Source organism: Cetorhinus maximus, chromosome 1 (genome assembly GCF_964194155.1).
Source record: "Cetorhinus maximus chromosome 1, sCetMax3.hap1.1, whole genome shotgun sequence".
NCBI lineage: Eukaryota > Metazoa > Chordata > Chondrichthyes > Lamniformes > Cetorhinidae > Cetorhinus > Cetorhinus maximus.
In genome coordinates, this window is record NC_135879.1 from 202,123,276 (window position 1) to 202,145,979 (window position 22,704).

The 22,704-nt window shown below is 39.5% G+C and overlaps 1 protein-coding gene across 1 annotated transcript in view; it reads left to right on the plus strand.

Annotated features, from left to right (window-relative positions):
• lman1 (lectin, mannose-binding, 1) overlaps positions 1 to 22,704 on the plus strand; it is a 74,042-nt gene that overhangs the window by 46,604 nt on the left and 4,734 nt on the right. Inside the window, exons 9-12 of the mRNA XM_078551846.1 lie at positions 240 to 430; positions 2,239 to 2,309; positions 20,459 to 20,603; positions 22,223 to 22,344. Of these exons, the coding sequence (XP_078407972.1) occupies positions 240 to 430; positions 2,239 to 2,309; positions 20,459 to 20,603; positions 22,223 to 22,344 (529 nt within the window). The remainder of the gene's footprint in view (positions 1 to 239; positions 431 to 2,238; positions 2,310 to 20,458; positions 20,604 to 22,222; positions 22,345 to 22,704) is intronic.

Sequence of the window (22,704 nt, forward strand, 5' to 3'; positions counted from 1 at the left end):
TTATCACCAAGACCTTTATTAGTAATTTAGGAGCATGCCATCCATGATTTTCTGGTTATTAGAAATAATGGTTGAATAATCATTGGCAGCGTGTGCACAAATTTCCATAATGCATTCCTGAACTGAGGTTCTCCCCTCGGATATGTTTTGTAGTGAGCATGATTAGTTCTGTAACTGGCAAATACTCTGTAAATTAAAGTGATTGGAATCCAACCAAAGTTCACTTTATATTTCTGTAGCTGATTTGTTTGAAACAGTGAATGAGCGAGAATTGAGACAAATCTTTGAAGGTCAGAATCGCATCCATCTTGAAATCAAACAGTTGAATAGACAACTCAGCATGATTCTGGATGAGCAAAGGAGGTATGTCTCCCTAGTGACAGAGGAGATGTCAAAGAGGGGGACTAATACTGCACCACAAGCAGGACAAGTAAGTACTGAAATATATGGCTAAGTTAGTGTTTCAGACTAAAAGCAATACTTCAAATTTCTTACTGCAAGTAGATCAAGGACTGAGGGGTAAGCTGTCAGTAGTGACTTGGTGGTAGCACACTTGTGAAGATGTTACTCTTTTTTTAACTTGTATCAGTTTTAACTTGGTTCTTCTGGGTACCAGGCCGAAAAAAAAACACTCAATTTGTGGGCACAGAAGGAATAGATGGCAGTCTAACTAGGACAAGCCTATGAAAATAGCTAGTTTGGAAAAGGGGAACATTCCCATTAACATAGCTTACTTTTCTGAAGTTGCGATAAGGGAAGATTTTTGGCACAACAGTACTAGAATCTTTTCAATGCACCTCATCTGTGTTTGTCCTGTAGTCTAGACATCAATGTCCTGTTCAATTCTACATAACTGAAATCCCTCAACTTGAACTTGATTACAAAAATATGCAAGTCATGTTCTCTGCTGTTCTGTAGATTCTATTTTTTTTCTAGTTTTCCAGTAGTTCAGTGTAATGTTTAAGTAAAGAATCAGCTGACATTAATGTTAAAAACATTTAGACGTTGGCCTATTTCTTTGTTTTTGAATGTTATGCTCGCTTTTCTCTTCTGCTGTCCTGTATAGCAGTAAGTAAACTCCAGGTTAAATTCAGCAGGCACTGGGTGCTAGATGAAACACTTGCTGCTCTTGCCCATCAATGTGACTTAAATTCCGACTTGATTAACCTTATTTCATTAGTGAGACGTTTCCATTTGCAGACCAGATGTCCTTGTAACCACTCTTGAGCATTCCAATCTAAACTAAATTATAGACTTTTTTTTTGAGTGGTGTGAATCAGTGCCCATTTTGAGGTAATCTCAAACTTTCACTTGCAAAAGTGAAATGCCACTTATTCCAGTAGCCTAGGTGAGATTCAGGCTTTTGGTGAGGGATGAAAAATATGTCTTTTAGATCATGCAACATTTACAGATCTGTGAAAAGCAACATTTTTTTGTGGAATAAGGATGGAAAGAAATTTGAGGACACTTTTTTGGAAATTTATGCAAAATGAGTAAGCAAAAGATCCCTGAAAGGTGCTTGTGTTTAGTCAGTAAAAATATTTTAATGAGTTATCCTGAAGCTCCCATAACCATTGTGTCAAACATGTCAGTGGTCTAATATTTATTTACAAAAATGTGTATTTGAGTTGGTGAAATTGTGGCTTTGTCTAGATTTACTTTTTACTGAAATATCCATGTGTTATTATAAAATTTAAAATCCAGTCACACATGCCCTACAAATAACATTTGAACACAGGGGTAAGGGTTAAAAGACACAGGTTTTGGATGATTTGGGGTTAGAGGGTGTGGTTAATTGGACTATAATGCAAAGATATGATTTAGTGCCAATTCTGAAGTGATGCATTTTGTGCTTTTTTTTATTTCCATTAAAGTTTCCTTAGTTTATATTTATAATGGAAACGGCCGTGTAAACTTGGCACATTAATTAATCTCTTGCCAATGCTGCAGTACCTCCATTGGGTGTGAAGGTGTAATTAGTGACATTTGCATGTGAAGTGTGCTTTATAAATGCTGGTGTATGTGTTTATAATGGAAAAATTGACATGTTCAGATGAAAAAAGAATTCATTGATATGAAATGAGTTTTAGTACTTGACACTTTTTAGAAGTTTGTACTAATGATAAAATGATGGGAGTGGTGATGGCAGGGGACCATTTCATTTTTTTTTAAAAGTTGCTTTATATGTTACATTTCTGCCCTTTTTAAAGTATTTTTTTTCCTGTTTTTCTATTTTAGCTCCCTCAAGGAGAACTTGACAATATTGTAAGATACCAGCAAGAAGTGCTTAGGCATGTTGGAGAATTGAAGTGAGTAACGAATGGTTTCCAATAATATTTTTAGATGTGAAACTTGCATTTTTGGTGTAATTTGTAGCTTAAGAAAATAATTGTATTATAAACATTTTAAATCTTGTGTTCAGAAAATCCTACTTTAATTGTATGTGATGATGCTCATCCAACCATCACTTGATTTCCCACACATGGTGGCATTGTCACTGGACCAGTATTCCAGAGACCCAGGGTAATGCTCCAGGGACCCAGGTTTGAATCCCACCATGGCAGATGGCGAAATTTCATTTCAGTAAAAATCTGGAATTAAAAGTCTGATGATGACCATGAAACCATTGTCAATTGTCGTAAAAGCCCATTTGGTTCACTGATGTCCTTTAGGGAAGGAAATCTGCTGCCCTTACCTGGCCTGGCCTACTTGTGACTCCAGACCTACAGCAATGTGGTTGACTCTTAAATGCCCTCTGAACAGGTGCAATTAGAGATGGGCAATAAATGCTGGTCTAGCCAATGATTCCCACATTCCATGAACCAATATTAGAAAAAAAGGTGGAGAGGGAGGTGTCGCCCGTGACCAAAAACTTAACTGGACCTTAACTATAAGAGCAGGTCAATGGTTGGATACTCCTGGGGTGAGTGATTCATCTCCTGACCCCGGTAATACCTTTTCACGGTCTACAAGTCAGGAGTGTGATGAAATATTTCCACTTGCCTGGATGAACACAGCTTCAACAACAGTCAAAAAGCTTGACAACATCCAGGACAAAGCAGCCCTTGGTTTGACACCCCATCCACCACTTTAAACATTCACGCTCTCCAACACCAGCACACCATAGCTGTAGTATGTGCCATCTACAAGATGTCCTGCAACAATTCGCCATGGCTTCTTTCATAGCACCTTCCAAACCTGTGACCTCTACTGCCTAGAAGGACAAGAGCAGCACGGGAACACCATTTTCAAGTTTGTTGTAAGTCATGCACCATCCTGACTTGGAAACAGATTGCTTTCCCTTCATTGTCACTAGGTCAAAATCCTGGAACTCCCTATTTAATGGCAGTGCTGTTGAGTCCTCGGTCACATGGACGGCAGTGGCCCAAAAAGGCTCACCACCATCTTTCAAGGACAAATGGAACTGAGCGGTAAATGCTAGCCTTGGCAGCGGTCTCTACTTCCCTTGAACTAATTAGACATACGTGCCTTCCCAAAAATCAAAGTATTCTTAAAAAAGTAAAAGGTGGCCTTCTTGATTTGATTTGATTTCATTTGTGGTGTCCCCTTCCACTGTTGACAAAAGGTGCAGGCAGTGAACAGTTCTATAAAGAATTGAGTAGATTCCTAGTTCAAATTTGAATGCTGTATCAGTAAGGAAGTAAAACACTTTTTCGTTTAGTAGTATAGAACTTGAGTATTGCTGAAAAAAGAGACATGTCTAAGCTTTTCATCCTGCACTCACCAGGACACTCGCAAGAATACCAATGTAAGGGGGAAAAGTTTAGACATGTCTCTTTCAGCAAAATACTTTTTGAAAGAACCACCAACATTACCACTTGTACTTGCGCTTTCATGTGAATGTATATTTATGTTTTGCAGCTTGGCTCAAATTTCATGTTGTAACTTGGTAGTACAGAGTATTGTTGAAACAAGAGACATGCTGTCTAAGCTTTTTCTGTTACACTCGACAGGAAAGAGTTTCAAAAATTTCAATGGGAAACAATATACTTCATTAGAAAAGGGTGCTGATTGGTTGGCAAGTCAGCTCTGATTGGTTGAGATGTTGCCATGGCAAATGCACCAGGGTACTATTGTCCCCCACGCTTTTGTTTAATTCAAAAGGGTCAATGCCTGGACATGTTAGACATTATGTACTGAGTTTTGTATGCATTGGCTGGTTGAGTACGGCCCACACTCTGCCTCTCTACTGCAAGCATTGCTACTTGATGCAATCCTTGTTGGGACGATCAGATCATTGCTGATTGTGTATTGTGCATGCTCACAAATAGGACTAAGGCCACCAATTTCAAGCCTGAAAAGTGCCCAGTCTACCTCAAATTACTCTGGAAGGGTAAAGTATTTCAAACACTTGAGCAACAGGTAAAGCTAGCTGTTTCATGCTGCTGCTATGCAGTAGCACAGAATGCTGTCATCAAGCCAAAAACATTTTGCCTACCACACAAATGGGTAGTGCAGTATATGAATTTCAGTGCTGGTGTGATGCCAGGTACATAGGCCATGTGTCCCAAATACACTCCTTTAAAACCTGCATTTTTTCTGTCTTAACACCTCCATGTGTCTTGGTGTTGAAACTTTGTTCAATGCTCCTGTGAAGTGCCTTTTACTACATTAAAAGCGTTATATAAATATATTCTTGTTTTCTACTAATCAAAGTAAAGCATGAGCCTCTCTTGCTTTGCAACAGCATAACTTCTAACCCGTTGTGAACAATGCTCTGGGAGACCTATTAATGAGGAAAAATTATGTAATACATGTAATTTGCATTTTTAAAATATCATCTGTACTAATATTACAAAAAGCTGAAACTGATGGATAAGCATAAATTGAAATTCTGTATTCCATCCAAAATTAGGTAATTTATATCGCCAAAAGGATTAAGTAAAATCCAAGATACAGAAAGTTCTGGATATTTTTGTAGCTTTCTCACGGTCACGAGGTGATCAGATGTTGTTGTACTTTGTGCAATAGCTCTACTAAATTAAATTTTTATCTGTTAATCACACAGTAGAAGCCTTGGGTAGAGGAGATTATGTGGATAAATTCTTAATGCTCTAGGATACGTCTCGCAGGTGGCTTCACAATTTTTCTGAAGGGACTAGTGTCAATGTTTCAAAACATTGTGGGCTGAGTTAATCCTTTATTTAAAAAGAAATCAAAATCTGCTGCAGAGCTGTGTTGCATTTTGAAGCTTTTTCACCCTCCTTGACAATTTATATTTGTATATTTGCCCATTTACACCGGTTCCAACACTTTCATCTATAGGTCCATAATTTTCATGTAGCTTAAAATTTCTCTCATTTCTTGTATCTTTTGAATTCATTGTCCTGGGTAAAAACAACATTTTATTGTTTGTAATGGGTAATTTATGAGGCCACTTCAAAGGGCAGTTAAGTCAATCACATTGCAGTTTGAACTGGAGTTCATTTGGGCGAGGCTTCCTTCCCTCTGATGAAGTTTTTCATAACTTCATGGTCACCTTTTCTGCAGTAGCTTTTAATTTTCAGTTTCATAAAACCAAGTTCAATTTCTTAAACTACCGTTTTAGAAATTGAACTCAGATTTTCTGGATTATTAGTCCTGTAACACAACCTCTGTTGTTGTGTCAAATGAACAAATGCACATTTTTATTTTTAAACAGCTGATCTAGTCACACTCATACTGAGAAATTATTTTTCAAATTAAAGAAAACAATTTTTCAATAGCAAAGTTTAAAGGTAAATCCCCATCATCATTTGCTCAGACCCAAAGTTATTAATGTACAGAAAATTGCTTAGTATAAAAAGTGATCTTTGTACAACTGTACTTCACTGCGCTGCATGGGACCAAGACACTAATTTTTAAATTGAGAGAGTTAGACAACTCATAAAAGGTAAATTTAGGATTTGGAAGCTATTCTTAAACCAAAGAGTGATTAACATATGGAAAATTCAAGTTGGTGGAGTGAAAGTAAAAACCAAAGAATCATTTAAGAAACAATGCAGAATAGTTGAGCTTGATGACCATTCTCATCTGTACTTAACTTCTGATCTTAACTGAAAATCCTTGGGTGCAATAAGATCTAAATTACAGTGTGTGCATGTAAATGCATGAAGTGTGGTAAATAAGGTAGAGTAGCAGGTGCAAATAGGCACATGGGAATATGATGTTGTGATAATGGAGACCTGGCTCAAAAAAACACAGGCCTGGGCACTATATATTCCTGGATACAAGATATTCAGCAAAGATAGGGAAAGAAATAGAGGAGGAGGAGTGACTGCATTGATTTAAGCAGAGTATTAGTGCTGGAGAGAATGTCCTGGAGAAAATAAAGACTGAATCTCTGGCTATACTTAAATAATAGTCACCATTACATCCCTGAAGAGATAGAGTAGCAGATTTGCAGGGAAATTAGAGGGGTGAAAACCTATGTGGTAAAACTTTTACTATCCCACTCTAATGTAGGATAATTATTGTGTAAACAGACAAGGGCGGGTGGGTGCACAGTGTTTGAAGTGAAGAATGAGGCATTGCTGGATCTGGTTCTCAGTAATGAGGTGGGTCAGTAGGGGAATGTTTAAGTTGTACATGGAAAAGGACAAGGAGCAATCTGGAGGAAAACCAGTTTCCAAACAGATATGCCTGAGGAAATCAAAGATTGGCAAGCAAAACTGTAAAGGAACAATGGGTGGCCTTAAAGAGGAAATGGTTTAGTTATAGTCAAGGTACATTCCCAGCAGGGAAAATGGTAGGGCAACCAAAGCCAGAGCTCCCTGGATGACAAAAGAGAGATGAAGCAGGAAAAAAAAAGGTGCATTTGACAAATATTAGATAGATAATACAAGTGCAAACTAAGCTGAATACAGAAAGTTCAGAGGTGACATGAAAAAGAGAGTAGGAGAGCGGACTGACAGCTAACATAAGACAACTTTTGGATTCCTTTTTATAGGCATATAGAGTACAAGGATAGTAGGAGAACGGGTGGGGCTAATTGGGAACCAAAAGGTTCATGGAGGCAGAAGGCATGACTGAGGCATTAAATTAATACTTTGCATCTGTCTTTACCAAGGAAGAATATGCTACAAAGTCATAGTGCTGGTTGAGAAATTGGATGGGCTAACAGTTGATAATGAGGAGGTATTAGAAAGGCTGTTTGTACTAAATTGATAAGTCACCAAGACCCAGTGGGATGCATCGGAGGATACTGAGGGAAGTAAGGGTGGAAAGTGTGGAAGTACTGGCCATAATTTTCTAATTCTCCTTGAATACAGGGCCAGAAGTTTGGAGAATTGTTCAATCTTTCACATTTGTTCAAAAAAAGGATGTAAGGATAAAGCCAACAACTATAGGCTAGTCAGTTTAACCTTGATGGTGGGAAAGCTTTTGCAAATGATAACCCAGAACAAAATTAATTCATCTGGACAAGTGTGGATTAATTTAGAAAAGCCAGCATGGATTTGTTAGAGCCAAATTTTTTGCAAAGGAGTTGACAAGGGTAATGCAATTGATGTGGTGTATATGGATTTCTAAAAAAATGTTTGCTGGCAAGTCTGTTATGTGGCACTTTATTTATAAGTTTAAAATCATGGAATAAAATAGACTGACGGCAAGGATACAAAGTTGGCTAAGTGACAGGCAACAGTAGTGGTGAATGGTTGATTTTTGAGACTGGAGAGAGGTATATGATGGTGTTCCCCAGGGGTTGGTACAAGGACCACTGATTTTCATGATCTATGTTAATGACCGAGACCTAGATGTTTGGGCATAAATTCAAAATTTTACAGATGACACACAACTTATGTTATGAACTGAGAGGTTGTTAGTGTTCAGCTGCAAAAAGACATGGACAGGATGATGGAATGGATGGGCACCTGGCAGATGAAATTTAATGCAGAGAAGTGTGAAGTGATACGTCTTGGGAGGAAAAATGAGGAGAGACAATATAAAAAAGGGTACAATTTTAAAGGCAATGCAGAAAAAGACCTAGGGAATATATGTGCGCAAAACACTGAAGGTGGCAGGGCAGGATTAATAAAGCATACAGGATCCTGGGCTTTATTCATAGAGGCATAGAATTCTAAGCTTATTCAGGAGTATTTCTTCAGCAGTAGTTCTATTTCTTTCTCCTTTATTCTAACAGACATTGTGTTCAAGTTTGTACTTCTTAAAAATCTTGAAGAATTTGAAGGCAACTAAGAGCAGTATACTTATTGGAAGTTATTCTTTTTGGCAATATCCATGCTCTTTACAGTGTACTCCTGAAGGTTGTCCTTAAATTTATGAATGACAAATGAGTGAAGTGAAAGGAATTTTTTTGTGTTCTTCAGGAGCTCTGCTAGCTGCTTGATTTGTGTTTTGGGGTTCAACATAGCCACACTAGTAGCATTTTTAAAAATTAGTGGTTTCAGCAAAAGCATTCTCAACTCAACTTGTGCAGGACATCTGCTTCTGCCTGCCATTCTCTAACTCACTGCTAGAATCATTTTGGAGAAAATATGTCACTGTTTTAAAATATTTGTTATGCTTGTGCAGCTCATTGTGGAAAATTTGCCTTCTATTTTTTAAAAAAGCATCTAAGCATTGTACCTTTTCAAAATGGGGCATTCACTTGTATTTAAATTCAGGCAGGTTGCCATTAGTTGTAACCAATGGCTAGCTTATATTTGTCATGTCACAGAATCCTATGTTTTTATAGTACATTAAATGTTATTGAATTACTAGGACAGCTGAGCAGAAACGATCATCTATGGAAAATTATAGATTAGACAATTCAGCAACCATATTACTTGTCCATTCGACAGACTTTGATTTTAATAATCTTGATTTTTATTTGAAGAAATCAGATTAGATTTCCTTGCAATTACTATCTTGTCTCATTCCATCTTTTTGTTGTACATTAGCGTGCATTGCAGAGATGGCATGTCTGATCACAAAACTTACTGGATTAAAGAAATCTCTGATAAAACATGAGCAACAATTGCAGCCATGAATTTTTATGTCTTAAGAGAGCAACTTTTTTCGTTTTCTAATGGATTTGCTTGTTGAATTTATGAGAGTTATTAATCACTAATCAGAACAGCAAAAATATATAGAACAAGTTGTAATTTTGAAGGCAACATCAACTCTTTATTAAGCAGTGATCTCGATCAGAAGGATTAGGAAAAATGTCATCTGTAATACTCCCAAATTATAACTTTTTCTTTGTCCAAGAGGTTTGGGGCTTAATTTCATGCACGTCCTTTTATGATTCCTTTGTATATTCAATCTAACAATTTAATTTCTAAATATCATTTCTAATTGCTTTCTGTAAGATGCTATGTATATAGATGCCAGTTTATTAATCATCTGCAATATTCTCTTAGAACACCAGAAACTAGGATTGTGCTTTCAAGAGGATATTTTTGTTAACTGACCAACTTCTTTTTAGTCGTGTTGAAGAATTGGAGCTTGGGTTGTTAATTATTTCAGGAAATTTTGCTTTCCAAGTTTTATATTAAAAAAAATATCCACTGTACTTTTCTGTTGGTTTCCTCTAGCCAACTGAGTTAAGAGGGTATCTAGTGAAATGGCTGCATGATAGTATTTGAGAGCACCTAGGTGGTGATCTTGTTCTCATTGTTCCTCTCCTTCTTATGAAGTAGCACCTTTCCTCTCTGCCCTGTGCAAACGTCATAGGTGAAATTGATATCTGTGTTTACACCTAAGAAAAAAAATCTCAGAATTGGGATAATTGCTAAACCCAGCCATAGGTACAGGCAACCCAGCATGTATCCGTGCAGGTCCCCTTGATCAAAGCATTGGCACCTGAATTATGTAATTGTTTGGGTCAAAGATCTAAGTGATGTCTCTATTACCTGATCCATGTGGGGCACTGATGCCTGCTGGACAGATCGTGGACTTATTTAATCAGTGATGAGCATTCATCAAGCACCATAACATCGTAAGGCTCAAATGTTCGAGGGGAACAGAAGCCACAGATAGATAGAAAATTTCATGGAAATAGTAAATTTGATGCATATAGGGAATGAGAAGTATGTGTCTTAGCCCTAAAGCAGCCTGAATGAAGAGAGGAATTTCAAGTGCAGCTGATGATCAATCTGGAAAATCTTCACACATCAAACTCTTCCAGAACAGTGTAATCAAATAAAGTCTGCAGAATTAGTCTCTGTGCCCAGACTATTTTGTTTTCAGCACTGTTTTCATTGAACCAGCCCTGGTGATGGCACTACTGAATGTGGTGACCTCCTGGAGCATAAGTAAATTTCAGTGCCTGGCAGAACAACCAAACGACCCCCACAAGTCAAGGAGGCAGGAATCCAACAGTTCAAGCTGCCACCCAAAGAGAAATCGGGAAGATAAAGGACGTGATGGGAAGAGACGTTGAGAGATGCAACAATATGCTGCCCATCGTGACATGCAAAGCTCTTTTGTAGCCGCCAGGGCCGTCTATAGGCCAAGGTCAAATGGACAAAATCCCCTTTGCTCATAGGATGGCGTTTCTCTTAAGGATGACAATACCGTCCATCAACACTTGAACATTTTCAACAGCTTCTCAACTATGAATCTACAGTGCCAGGTGATACTCCAGGCTATTTTCCCTGCACCACAATCAAACAGATGGAAAACAATAAAGCCTGCAGCCCCAGTTGTGTTCAAGCTGAGGTCTTCAAAGCTGGTGAGCTTTTGCTCACACCAAGACTCTACACACAGGAGAGGGAGATGGTGGTGTAGTGGTGACGTCACTGGACTAGTAATTCACAGAATCTCACAGTGCAGAAGAGGCCCTTCGGCCCATCGAGTCTGCGCCGACACATGAGAAACACCTGACCTACCTACCTAATCCCGTTTACCAGCACTTGGCCCATAGCCTTGAATGTTATGACGTGCCAAGTGCTCATCCAGGTACTTTTTAAAGGATGTGAGGCAACCTGCCTCCACTGCCCTCCCAGATAGCGCATTCCAGACCGTCACCGCCCTCTGGATAAAAACGTTTTTCCTCACATCCCCCCGCCCCCCCCAAACCTCCTGCCCCTCACCTTGAACTTGTGTCCCTTTGTGACTGACCCTTCAACTAAGGGGAACAGCTACTCCCTATCCACCCTGTCCATGCCCCTCATAACCTTGTACACCTGGATCAGGTCGCCCCTCAGTCTTCTCTGCTCCCAACGAAAAGAAACCAAGTCTATCCAACCTCTCTTCATAACTTAAATGTTTCATCCCAGGCAACATCCTGATGAATCTCCTCTGCACCCCATCCAGTGCAATCCCATCCTTCCTATAATGTGGCGACCAGAACTGCACACAGTACTCCAGCTGTGGCCTCACCAAGGTTCTATACAACTCCAACATGACCTCCCTACATTTGTAATCTGTGCCTCGATTGATAAAGGCAAGTGTCCCATATGCCTTTTTCACCACTCCACTAACATGCCCCTCCGCCTTCAGAGATCGATGGACACACACGCCAAGGTCCCTTTGTTCCTCAGAATTTCCTAGTGTCATGCAGTTCATTGAATACTTCCTTGTCAAATTACTCCTTCCAAAGTGTATCACCTCTCAGTTTTCAGGGTTAAATTCCATCTGCCACTTATCTGCCCATTTGAGCATCCCATCTATTTCTCCCTGTAGCCCAAGACATTCAACCTCTCTGTTAACCAACTGGCCAATCTTTGTGTCATCCGCAAACTTGATAATCCTACCCCCCACATAGTCATCTATGTCGTTTATATAATAGGGGACCCAACACAGATCCATGTGGTACGCCACTGGACACTGGCTTCCAGTCACTAAAGCAGCCTTCTGTCATCACCCTTTGTCTCTTGCAACTAAGCCAATTTTGAATCCACCTTATCAAATTACCCTGTACCCCCATGTGCATTTTCCGCCTTTATTAGTCTCCCATGTGGGACCTTGTCAAAGGCTCTGCTGAAATCCATATAAACTACATCAATCGCACTACCCTCATCTACACACCTGGTCACCACCTCTCAAAATTCAATCAAATTTGTTAGTCATGACCTCCCCCTGACAAAGCCATGCTGACTATCCCTGATCAAACCTTGCCTCTCCAAGTGGAGATAGATTCGCTCCTTCAGAATTTTCTCCAATAGTTTCCCCACCACTGACGTGAGACTCACTGGTCTGTAGTTCCCTGGCTTATCTCTACAACTCTTCTTAACTAGTGGAACCACATTAGCTGTTCTCCAGTTCTCTGGCAGCTCCCCCATGGCCAGAGAGGAATTAAAATTTTGGGTCAGAGCCTCTGCGATCTCCACTCTTGCCTCCCTCAGCAGTCTGGGACAAATCATCCAGATCTGGAGATTTGTCCGCTTTTAAGCCTGCCAACACCTCCAATACCTTGTCACTCCCTGTATCAATTTGCTCAAGTCTCTCTCCCCGAGTTCGATACCTTCATCCTCATCCTCTTGGGTGAAGACGGATGTGAAGTATTTGTTCAACACTCTACCAATGTCCTTTGGCTCCACCCATAGATTGCCCCCTTGGTCCCTAATGGGCCCTACTCTTTCCCTGGTTATCCTCTTCCCATTGATATACTTTTGAATATCTTGGGATTTTCCCTACTATTACCTGCCAGAGCTTTCTCATTTCCCCTCTTTGCTCTCATAATTACTTTCTTAAGCTCCACCCTGCACTTTCTGTACTCCACTAATGCCTCTGCTGATTTGCTCCCCTTGTACCTGCTAAAAGCCTCTTTCCCTTCTCATCGTAACCTGAATATCTCTGGTCATCCCTGTTCTCTGGGCTTGTTACTCCTCCTTATCACCCTAGAGGGAAATGTTGAGCCTGTACCTATGTGTCTATTTCTTTGCCCGTAACAAACTTAAACTGTATCTTGTTGTGGTCGCTATCACTAAAATGCTCCCCCACCACCACCTCAGCCCCCGTCTGGCTTCATTCCCCAGAATTAGGTCCAGCACTGCGCCGTCCCTTGTTGGACCCTCTACATTTTGACCTAAAAAGTTCTTCTGTACACATTTCAAGAAATCCACTCCATCCAAGCCCTTAACACTGTCTATCCCAATTAATGTTGGGAAAGTTGAAATCACCTAATATAGTTACCCTATTGTTATTGTTTTTACACACCTCTGCAAATTGTGCACATATTTACTCCTAAATTTCCCGCTGACTATCTGGGGTCTATAATAAACACCTAACAAAGTGGCTGCCCCTTTTTTATTCCTTACCCACAAAGCTTCATCCGATGCCCTCTCCAAGATATCATCTCTCCTTACTGCAGTAACTGACTCCTTAACTAATAATGCAATGCCTGCACCTCTTTTACCCCCTCCCCTGTCTCGCCTGAAGATTCTATGTCCCAGAATGTTGAGCTGCCAATCCTGCCCCTCCCTCAACCATGTCTCCATGATGACTACTATATCACAATTCCACGTGTCAATTCTCACCCTTAACTCATCTGTTTTACCTGTAATACTCCTGCCATTAAAGTAGAGGCCATCCAGCCTTGCCTAACCCCCTTGAAACTTAATGCAGCTGTATTTCCTCTGACTTGATTGCTTTACTGTATTATGATGTGTCCCTATTCTGCTAACATTGTGTCCCCTCGCCCTGCCAAATTAGTTTAAACTCCTCCCAACAGCACTAGCAAACCCGTCCACTAGGATGTTAGCCCCGCTCTGGTTCAGATGTAGACCGTCCCACTTGTACAGGTCCCACCTTCCCCAGAAACAGTCCCAGTGATCCAGGAATCTAAAACCCTCCCTCCTGCACCAACTCTTAAGCCACGTATCTGCGCTATTCTCGTATTTCTGTGCTCAATAGCACGTGGCACTGTGAGTAACCCAGAGGTTACAACCCAAGAGGTCCTGCTTTTTAGCCTACTGCCTAACTCCCTGAATTCTTGATACAAGACCTCATCCCTCTTTCTATCTGTGTCATTGGTACCAACATGTACCATGACCTCTGCCTTATCACCCTCCCCCTTCAGGATACCCTGCAGCCGTTCAGTGACACCCCGGACCCTGCCCCCAGGGAGGCAACACACCATCCTGGAGTCACGTTGACGGCCACAGTAGCGCCTATCTGTTCCCCTGACTATAGAATCCCCTATTACTATTGCTCTTCCTCTTCCTTCCCTCCTGTACAGACAGGCTGCTTGTGGTGCCAGAAGTTTGGCTATGTATGCAATCCCTGGAGGAACCAGTGCCCTCATCAGCCTCCAAAATGGAATACCGATTTGCGAGCAGGACCCCAGGGGACTCCTGAACTACCTGCCTGTTTCTCTTGGACTGCCTGGTGGTCACCCATTCCCTTCCTTCCTCAAATCCCTTCAGCTGCGGTGTGACCACCTCTCTAAACGTGCTATCCACGATGCTCTCAGACTCGCGGATGCTCCACAGTGTCCCCAGCCACCGTTCCAGCTCTGAAACCCGAGCTTCCAGGAGCTGCAGCTGGACACACTTCCTGCACATATGCTGGCCCTGGGCACTGGAAATGTTCCCGGCTTCCCACATGGAGCACAAGGAGCACACCATTGCTTTGAGCTCTCCTGCCATGACTTATCCCTTTAAATTAAACCTTTTAAATCAATTACTCTAGGGCCCTTCTTTCTTGGCCCTTGTTACTACAGAATATACAAACCACAAGACCTTAAACTATAAGCGATAAAAGTAGTAAATACTTACCTGACCTTACCCACTACTTACCAGTCATTCCTCTCCCTTGTAGCCTCTACTGCTGCAGCAGGGCAAGACCACTCTCTGAAGATTTAAGAAGTTGGATAGCAAAGAATAAAACGCAAATAGCACCTCTTCCCTTCTGCACTGAATTCCCACTGTGCACCAAATTGCCAATACCCACACTCTCTCTGGCTGTGTCTCATTCAGGATGAGGCCTCTCCCCTGCTCGTGTGCAAGCACACTGATCAGAGGCCTAGGCTAATGCTGTGGGAATATGGGCTCAAGTGCTACCACAGCAGCTGGTGCAATTTGAATTCAAATAATAAATCTGGAATATAAAGCTAGTCTCAGTGATGGTGACCATGACAACTATCATTGTTGTAAAAACCCATCTGGTTCACTAATGTCCTTTTTCAGGGAAGGAAATCCTTACCTGGTCATAGAATCAGTCATTCACAGCACTGGCCTATATGTGACTCCAGACCTGTTGTTGACTCTTAACTGCCCTCTGAAATGGTCTAGCAAACCACTCAGTTCAAGGGCATTAGGGATGGGCAACAAACGTTAGTCTTGCCAGCAACAGCCAAGACCCCATGAAAGAATAAAAGATAACTTGTCCTACCGATTTGGGAGAAAGAAGAACATTTTTTTCCCTCCCTCCATACAAACATACGAAATAGGAGCAGAAGAAGGCCATTCGGCCCCTCGAGCCTGCTCGGCCATTCAATAAGATCATCACTTCAGGAATGTAACAATTGTAATTATCTTCAAGAAGGGAGATAAATCATGCTGTGGAAACTATCAAAGTATTTCCCTCTTGTCTCTAGCAGGGAAAAATCTGACTTGCATTCTCCTGAATTGCCTACTTCCAGTGGCTGAGGAAATCCTCACAGAGACAGTGTGGCTTTAGGCCATCCAGAGGAAGCTCAACATGGTCTTTGCCAGACAAATCCAAAGAAAACGTAAGAACACCACCAAGAACTCTTTGCATTCATGCCTTTGACTCAGTAAATTGAGGCTCTATGGATTGTGCTCCAACAATTTGAATGTCCAAGAAACTTCATCACAATCCTGCAACTGCTTCATGATGATATGACTACAACTGCCCTGAGCTAAAGCTGATGTCTTCAATATCCAGATCGGAGTTGAGCGAGGCTGGCTGATAAACCCCCTACTATTTACAACCTATTTAAAGTGGCTATTCACTCCAAAGATCAACTGCTCTCTGGTGTCAGTATTAGATTCTGCCTAGATGGAAAACTTTTTAACCTCAGTCGCCTTGATACTTAAACTAAATTCACCACCATAGACATACATGATCTAGTCTGCAGATGACTGCAGTGTCACTGTCCACTTTGCAAGCCACTCCTGATATCTTCAATTCTGCATGCAAAAGACTCGGCCTGTTCTTGAATTTTGCCAAAACAAAACTAATACTAACACAACCTGGTCATCCAAATATTCCACCCCTCACATGTTGAAGGAGAGAATCTGGAATATGTTGAACACTTTCCATACTTTGGCAACTACCTCTCTCAATTGATGTTGCAGTTTTCTAGCCCAATCTTTTATCCTCATTCTTTTAAGTTGTAGCTGTTTGCTGAAATCACAGAATTATCTCCTTAGAATCTTTCTTGAAGGCAAATATGTAAAAGGTGGAAGAAGTAGAAACAATATTAGAGATGAAATGGCAGTAATTGAAGACTTACAGAAATCACAAAGCTGTGAGATGAATGCAAAAAAGTAGTTTGATTGAACAATGCCCTTTTCAAAATAGGCTGAAATACAGTAGGGTGGAACATATGTTGCAGTTATATAAAGTTCTGGTTGGTCTTCAAGAATCTGCTATTAAGGATGTGGTAATAGGGCACTTGGGTCATAATTGGACAGATTTAGCACTCTTTTATGAAAGGAAAATAGTGTTTAACAATCTTAGGTTTCTTTGAATAATACAAAATACTACGCTAGAAATCTGAAATAAAAAAAATATTCAACACTCAGCAGAGCAGATAGCATCTGTGGAGAGAGAAACTGAATTAACGTTTCAGGTCAATTACTTTCATCAGAACTACTTTTTATATACATTTTCAAGTTGACATGCTATTACTAGTATCCAAGGATCTGTGCTTGGACCTACTTCAATCTATATCCATGACTTTGATTACAGCGCCAAATGTGATGTGTCCAAGTTTCCAGCTCTTGGTCTGTAGTGTTATAGGTGCATATCTGAGGTTTTTTAAAAATGCAGTTGAGGGCTTCTGTTTCTACCACCTTTCAGCCAGATCCTTACCACCCTCTGGGTGGGGAAAAAAGTTCTCCTCAACTCCCCTCTTCCTCCCCACGAAAGTCCCAACTTTCAAGTTGAGATTTCTTACATTTTGTTTTGACTCATCAACCCTGATATTAACATTTTTCAATCCTGCCTGACCCAAACCCAATCATTTTTGGAAGTTAAAATTCCCACTATTGACTCTTCTAATGCACTTCTGAACAGACTCTCACGTTCTACCCTCTATAAACTTGAGGTCACTTAAAGCTCTGCTGCCAAGTCTTGACTTGCACCAAATCCCGTTCACCCAACACCTCGTGCAAGACCTTCCTTATTTCTATGATTTCCTCTAGTCCCACAACTCAGAGATTTCAGCCCTCCTGTAATTATGGCCTCTTAAACACCCCAATTTTAATTGTTGCATCTTTGGTGGCCATGCCTTTAGCTGCCTGGGCCTTAAGCTCTGGAATTTCCTTCATAAACCCATCTACCTTTTTCCTTATTCTTTTAAGAGACTCCTTAAAACCTATCTCTTTGATCTTTGGTCATCTACCCTAGTATCCTATGTAGCAATGCCATATTTTGTTTTATAATAGCCCTGTGAAGGGTTCCTGGGGCATATTAATTGTGTTAAAGACACTAAATGAATTTGTTTTTTGTTGTTCATGTTTGAGCCTTTGAATATTGGTAGTCTATTCAACCATTCTGGGCATCACAACTGAGAACAATCTTATCATCTAATATGAAATCAAGAGAAGTAACTACATACTACTTTTCCCCTAAAGCCACTTGGAACTTCTGCTATTTTCAAAATGTGCCTTGTCCTATCCTGGCGATGTCATTTTATTTTATCATAAATTAAAATATGGTGTACTTTAACTATCAAAATATTCTTCTGATTATTTTTTAAAATAATCATAACTCTTCAGTTCATTGCTTATGCTTCTAAAGGCAAAGTCTGCAGAATGTATGTAAAGCTTCAATCTGATCATTTGAATTTGGATAAATACAATGAAAGAATCAGTAGTTTTTAAAATGATGAAATCGGGAGTTAATGCGTGGGATTTTGCCATCAGGGTTATTACACTTGCCCATATAATTAGTATGAACTTTTTGTACTGGGAGCAATAGAGTATGGTAACATAGTGGTTATGTTACTGGACTAGTAATCCAGGCGCCTGGATCAAAGATCCAGAGCCAGGAGTTCCAATTCCACCACCAACAGCTAGGGAATTTAATTAAATATATAAACCTGGAATGAAGCTAGTATTGCTGAAAAAATACATTTTGCTGAAGCTTTTTGGTTTGCGCTCATCAGGGCAATCACAAGGATACCAATGCCAGGGGAAGCAACAACTTTATACTGTATGAGAAGCGAGTTCTGATTGGTTGGCAGGTAGACTCTGATTGGCGGAGGTGTTGCCATGACGAATACACCAGTTAATGGTGACTGACAGTTAACTGCCAAACATTGTCAGAAATTTTAAACCAGGCAGTTTGACTCTGGTCAAGGCATTGCCCTGAGGAATGAACCAGCAAATGGGTATCACTTATTTTGTTTGGATGAAACAGCTGCAATGTGTATATGTGTCTGCAAAGAACAGGGCCCTGTGTATTAATATATGTAGCTTCCAATACACAAATGCACCACATTGCGAGCCCGACTGACCATCATGAATTGGTTATCAACATGATTTCTAGTTCTACCACTCTCCATTTATGTTTAAGGGCTTTCCTTTGCCATTTTTCCCTCCCACTAAATTCTGCATTGGTTTAAGTTCAAATATTTTAACACCTTTTTAGAAGTGTTCAATATTCGCAGCTGTACCCATTTTAAAATGACATTGAAACATGAAATGACTGAGTTCTTTATAGCAGTAAAGTGAATTACATGCCTGTACTTACACAATTGCTATTTACTACCTCAGAAGATTCTTTTCTCCTCTTCATTCTACTATTGCTGTTTGACAAAGTGAGTAGAGATTTATGAGGATCCAATTTGACTGAAATGTATGGTTTCAGACAGATTAACTGAGGAATGGTTTGAAGATCAAATTCATGATTGTGTATTATGTTAACAGACAGGGATTAAAGGCCCAATAAAAATGCCTCTAGCTTTCATTTTAATCTACTTTGTGCAATGCCTCTTCACTGTTCCAATCTCTCAATGGCTTTTATTTATTAAAATCAGTTATTTCCATTAAATTACAAATTTAGTTATTTTTACCATGTAATGAATTTGAAGTGTCTGCTACCTTACAAGTGGAAGGGAAGCATTTTAAGCTCCCAGTGTTTAAAAACTTGTTGAAAATTCATGGATTTTTTAAAAAACAAAATGTCACTGCCTTCCCCTTTGTGTACTTTACTTTCGCAATGCTTTTGCATGCCTTATCTGTTTATTTTCCAATGCACATTAAATTACTGTGAACTCTTAAGAGTCACCACTGCAATATAACTAAACTGTCCAGTTTGTTTTAACATAGCAGTTTGATCCTTCATATGTACTGTACTGCTTTAGCCTTGTTTTGCTTCAATTGGAGCAGCTGAATTTCTTGGGCTGTCCAACTTTTAAAGCAAAGAACTGACCATAGGCAGTAAAACTAGCTATCTTTCCCTTGGGCAGTATAATTTTTAAATTGCTGTGAAGTAAGATATATATGGACCACAATTTTGAAGGATTATGTCATCTCAGTTGAACTTGTTTTGATTAAAAGATTTCTACACCAACTGGATGAGACAGTTTTTTCCAGTTTCAAAGGGTTGCCTGGGAGTGACCCCTTTCACCTTTGTTTAATTATATCTCCTAATGCATAAACATTATCCACAAGAAGGACAATCTGAACAAGGTGGGCCATGATGAATTTAGTAATGGGAGGGAGGTGTCCTAAATTTACAAAAATAAGTGAAATTTTCTTACCTGCAGTATGGGTGTCCACTTCAGCTGTTGTGGTGATAATCTTGCCTAAATAAGAAGGTTGAGAATATAGACCCCACTCTGGAGACTTAAATACAAAATCATAGTGCAATGCACCATCTGAAGTTCAGTTTTTTTAGATGAGATCTTCAACGAAGACTCTATCTACTACTTTGGGTGGGTGTAAGAGATTCCAAGGAACTATTTGAAGAGGAGAGTTCTCTTGTTGACCTCGTCAGTATCTATTCTCAGCCAACATCTGAAACAGATGATTTGGTCATTGATTTTTATTGCTTTTTGTGGGACCTAGTGTGCAAGTTGGCTGCCAGATTTCCTATATTGCATCAGTGACTACATTTCAGAAGTATTTTTTTGGCTGTAAGGTGCTTTGGGATATCATGAGGTTATGAAAAGTATTCTATTTGCAATTATATAGCAGAAAATGCTGTAAATGCTCAGCAGGTGAGGCAGCATCTGTGGAGAGGAACAGAGTTAACATTTTAGGTTGATGATGACGCTCCATCACAACTATATAATCTTTGCAGTTCTGAATAGACTATTAAATGTGGCAGATATCTTTAAGTATTCTTACTGGGATTTGTATATCCTTTTTTATAGGAATTCCGTAACTAATGCCCTGAATCAAGCAGCTCAACTTCCAGGTGGAGCAACTGGCGGTTATGAAACAATTCAACATTTCAATGACATTAAAGAAAACCTTCATACTGTTAAAAGAGACCTTGCTGCATTAGTACAGAGAAATGTAAGTCTTGCTTTTAAATCTAACGTTTTATATTTTAGAAACAAAATAGTTTAATAGTGTACAGTAAAATGTTTCATTCCCCAAATGATCTTTAGTTTGATGTAAGTTTCCCTTTGTACTGTTCAGAAAGGAAATCTTAATTTATGTTCATAAATGTATGTGTAGAGCTCTACAGCATGTTGGCCGCTTCTATACATCATGAAGTTCAGAAAATCCAATCTTGGGTAAAATGGAGAGAACGTCAAATTATAAATATTTCATCCTGTTGTGTAGTAGCCTTTGAACAAAACAGAACCCTTAAACATTGCTCACTTGCTCAGTACAACCTAAACGTCCAGCATTTGGTCCATTCCAGTAAGTTGACTAAAGCCACAAAATTGTGTTCTGTATTCTTTGCCTTTTGATTGTGGTACAGTTTCTGCCAAAAATCACATTTCTATTATACATCTAAATTTTACGTAAAGCATCATTCTTCTCTCACAAAATACTGCAGATGCTGGGAATCTGAAACAAAAACAGAAAATGCTGGAGAAACTCAGCAGATCTGACAGCATCTGTGGAGAGAGAAACAGTTAACGTTTCGAGTCCGTTTGACTCGTCTCCAGAGCTAAAGAGTAGAAATTATATGACATTTATACTGTTTAAGGGGGTGGAGCAGGTGAAGCTGGATAGGAGATCAGCGATAGGTGGAGTTAAGGAGGGATTGACAAAGATTTCAATTCCGAGATGACATCAGATGTCAAGATTCCTCTCTAGATTTGAGTTGAATGAATGATTTGTGGAACATGAAGTTTAATGTTTTCCTAACTTCACAGCCAGCCTTTTTATGTGCATCTCATTTGCAACCTTGCACACGTGTTTTGGCATCTTTATGAGCATGTCTCTCAAGTTCTTATGAGCAGGGAGACATTTAAGGATATGACTTCAAATTCTCAAGCAAAAGGGTGTGCTAAACCTCTTCAACTTCATGCACTACTACTACTTGGCACAACTCTAGCCAATCATCAAAATGCAAAATACTACATATGCAGGGAATCTGAAATAAAAATAGAAAACGCTGGACACGGTCAGCAAATCTGCAGAGAAAGAAACAATTAATGACTCTGATCAATTACTCTTCTTTCAGTCTGATCTCCTGGAGCACAATGTATGCACAAAGTCCCTGGTATTGTATGGGGATTCCTGTTGCTGTTTCCTGTGCCCCATTTTGCCTCTACAAGCATATCCATCTTTAAGTAGGTTCTTTGGAAGGTTTATCCAAACAATCATTCTACTGAACTCATTCTGGTCAGCCCTCTGGAAAATCTTGTGTAAGAGGATCCAGGGGTGATAACATTTCTGGATCCTGACTCTTAAATATTCTGTGCAGTTACAAAATTGTGTTTTTAATAGGGAACAGCTTGATCGAATGACACACAATATAAAATGTACAGGCAACTGTTCTTTATCTGCCAACATGTGTTAGTATAATAATTGTTCATCCAGACAAATGTGCTCACTACAGACAAGTTTGTGCTTTTTAAAGGCAATCTTGAGGGCAGCTTCCACTGTGCATTAACTAATGCTAGCATTAATTCAGGACTAATTGTTATTGTCTTATTTGTTATTATCTTTAACAGATAAACACTGAAAAGCCTAAATGCCCAGAATTGCCCCCATTCCCATCATGTTTGACTACAACTCATTTCTTCATGTTTGTGGCAGTTCAAACCGTATTGTTTATTGGTTATATCATGTATCGGTAAGTATAATTTTATTAGTGAAGTAGATTTTTATTTGTACATTGTAGCCCTTTTAGAAATTTAAATGGTAATCTAATTTTAAATGTTAATTTTAATACTGTGTAAACTGTCAAATGATGAATAGATGCGTAGATATGCCTTATTAACTGCCACTTTGTTTTTGGTTAAATGTTATGATGTTCAATGTTAGTCCAATTCTTCTGAAGAACATGATCCTAATGATGTACAAAATTAGCTTAGCATCATTGCTGTTACTAAAATCTTAAATGTTGCCCTTATTCAATTAACCTTGTGGACGACTTTTCCTAATTGTTCATGCTTTCCATTAATCATACCTGAAGAAATGATTTTTCTGTAAA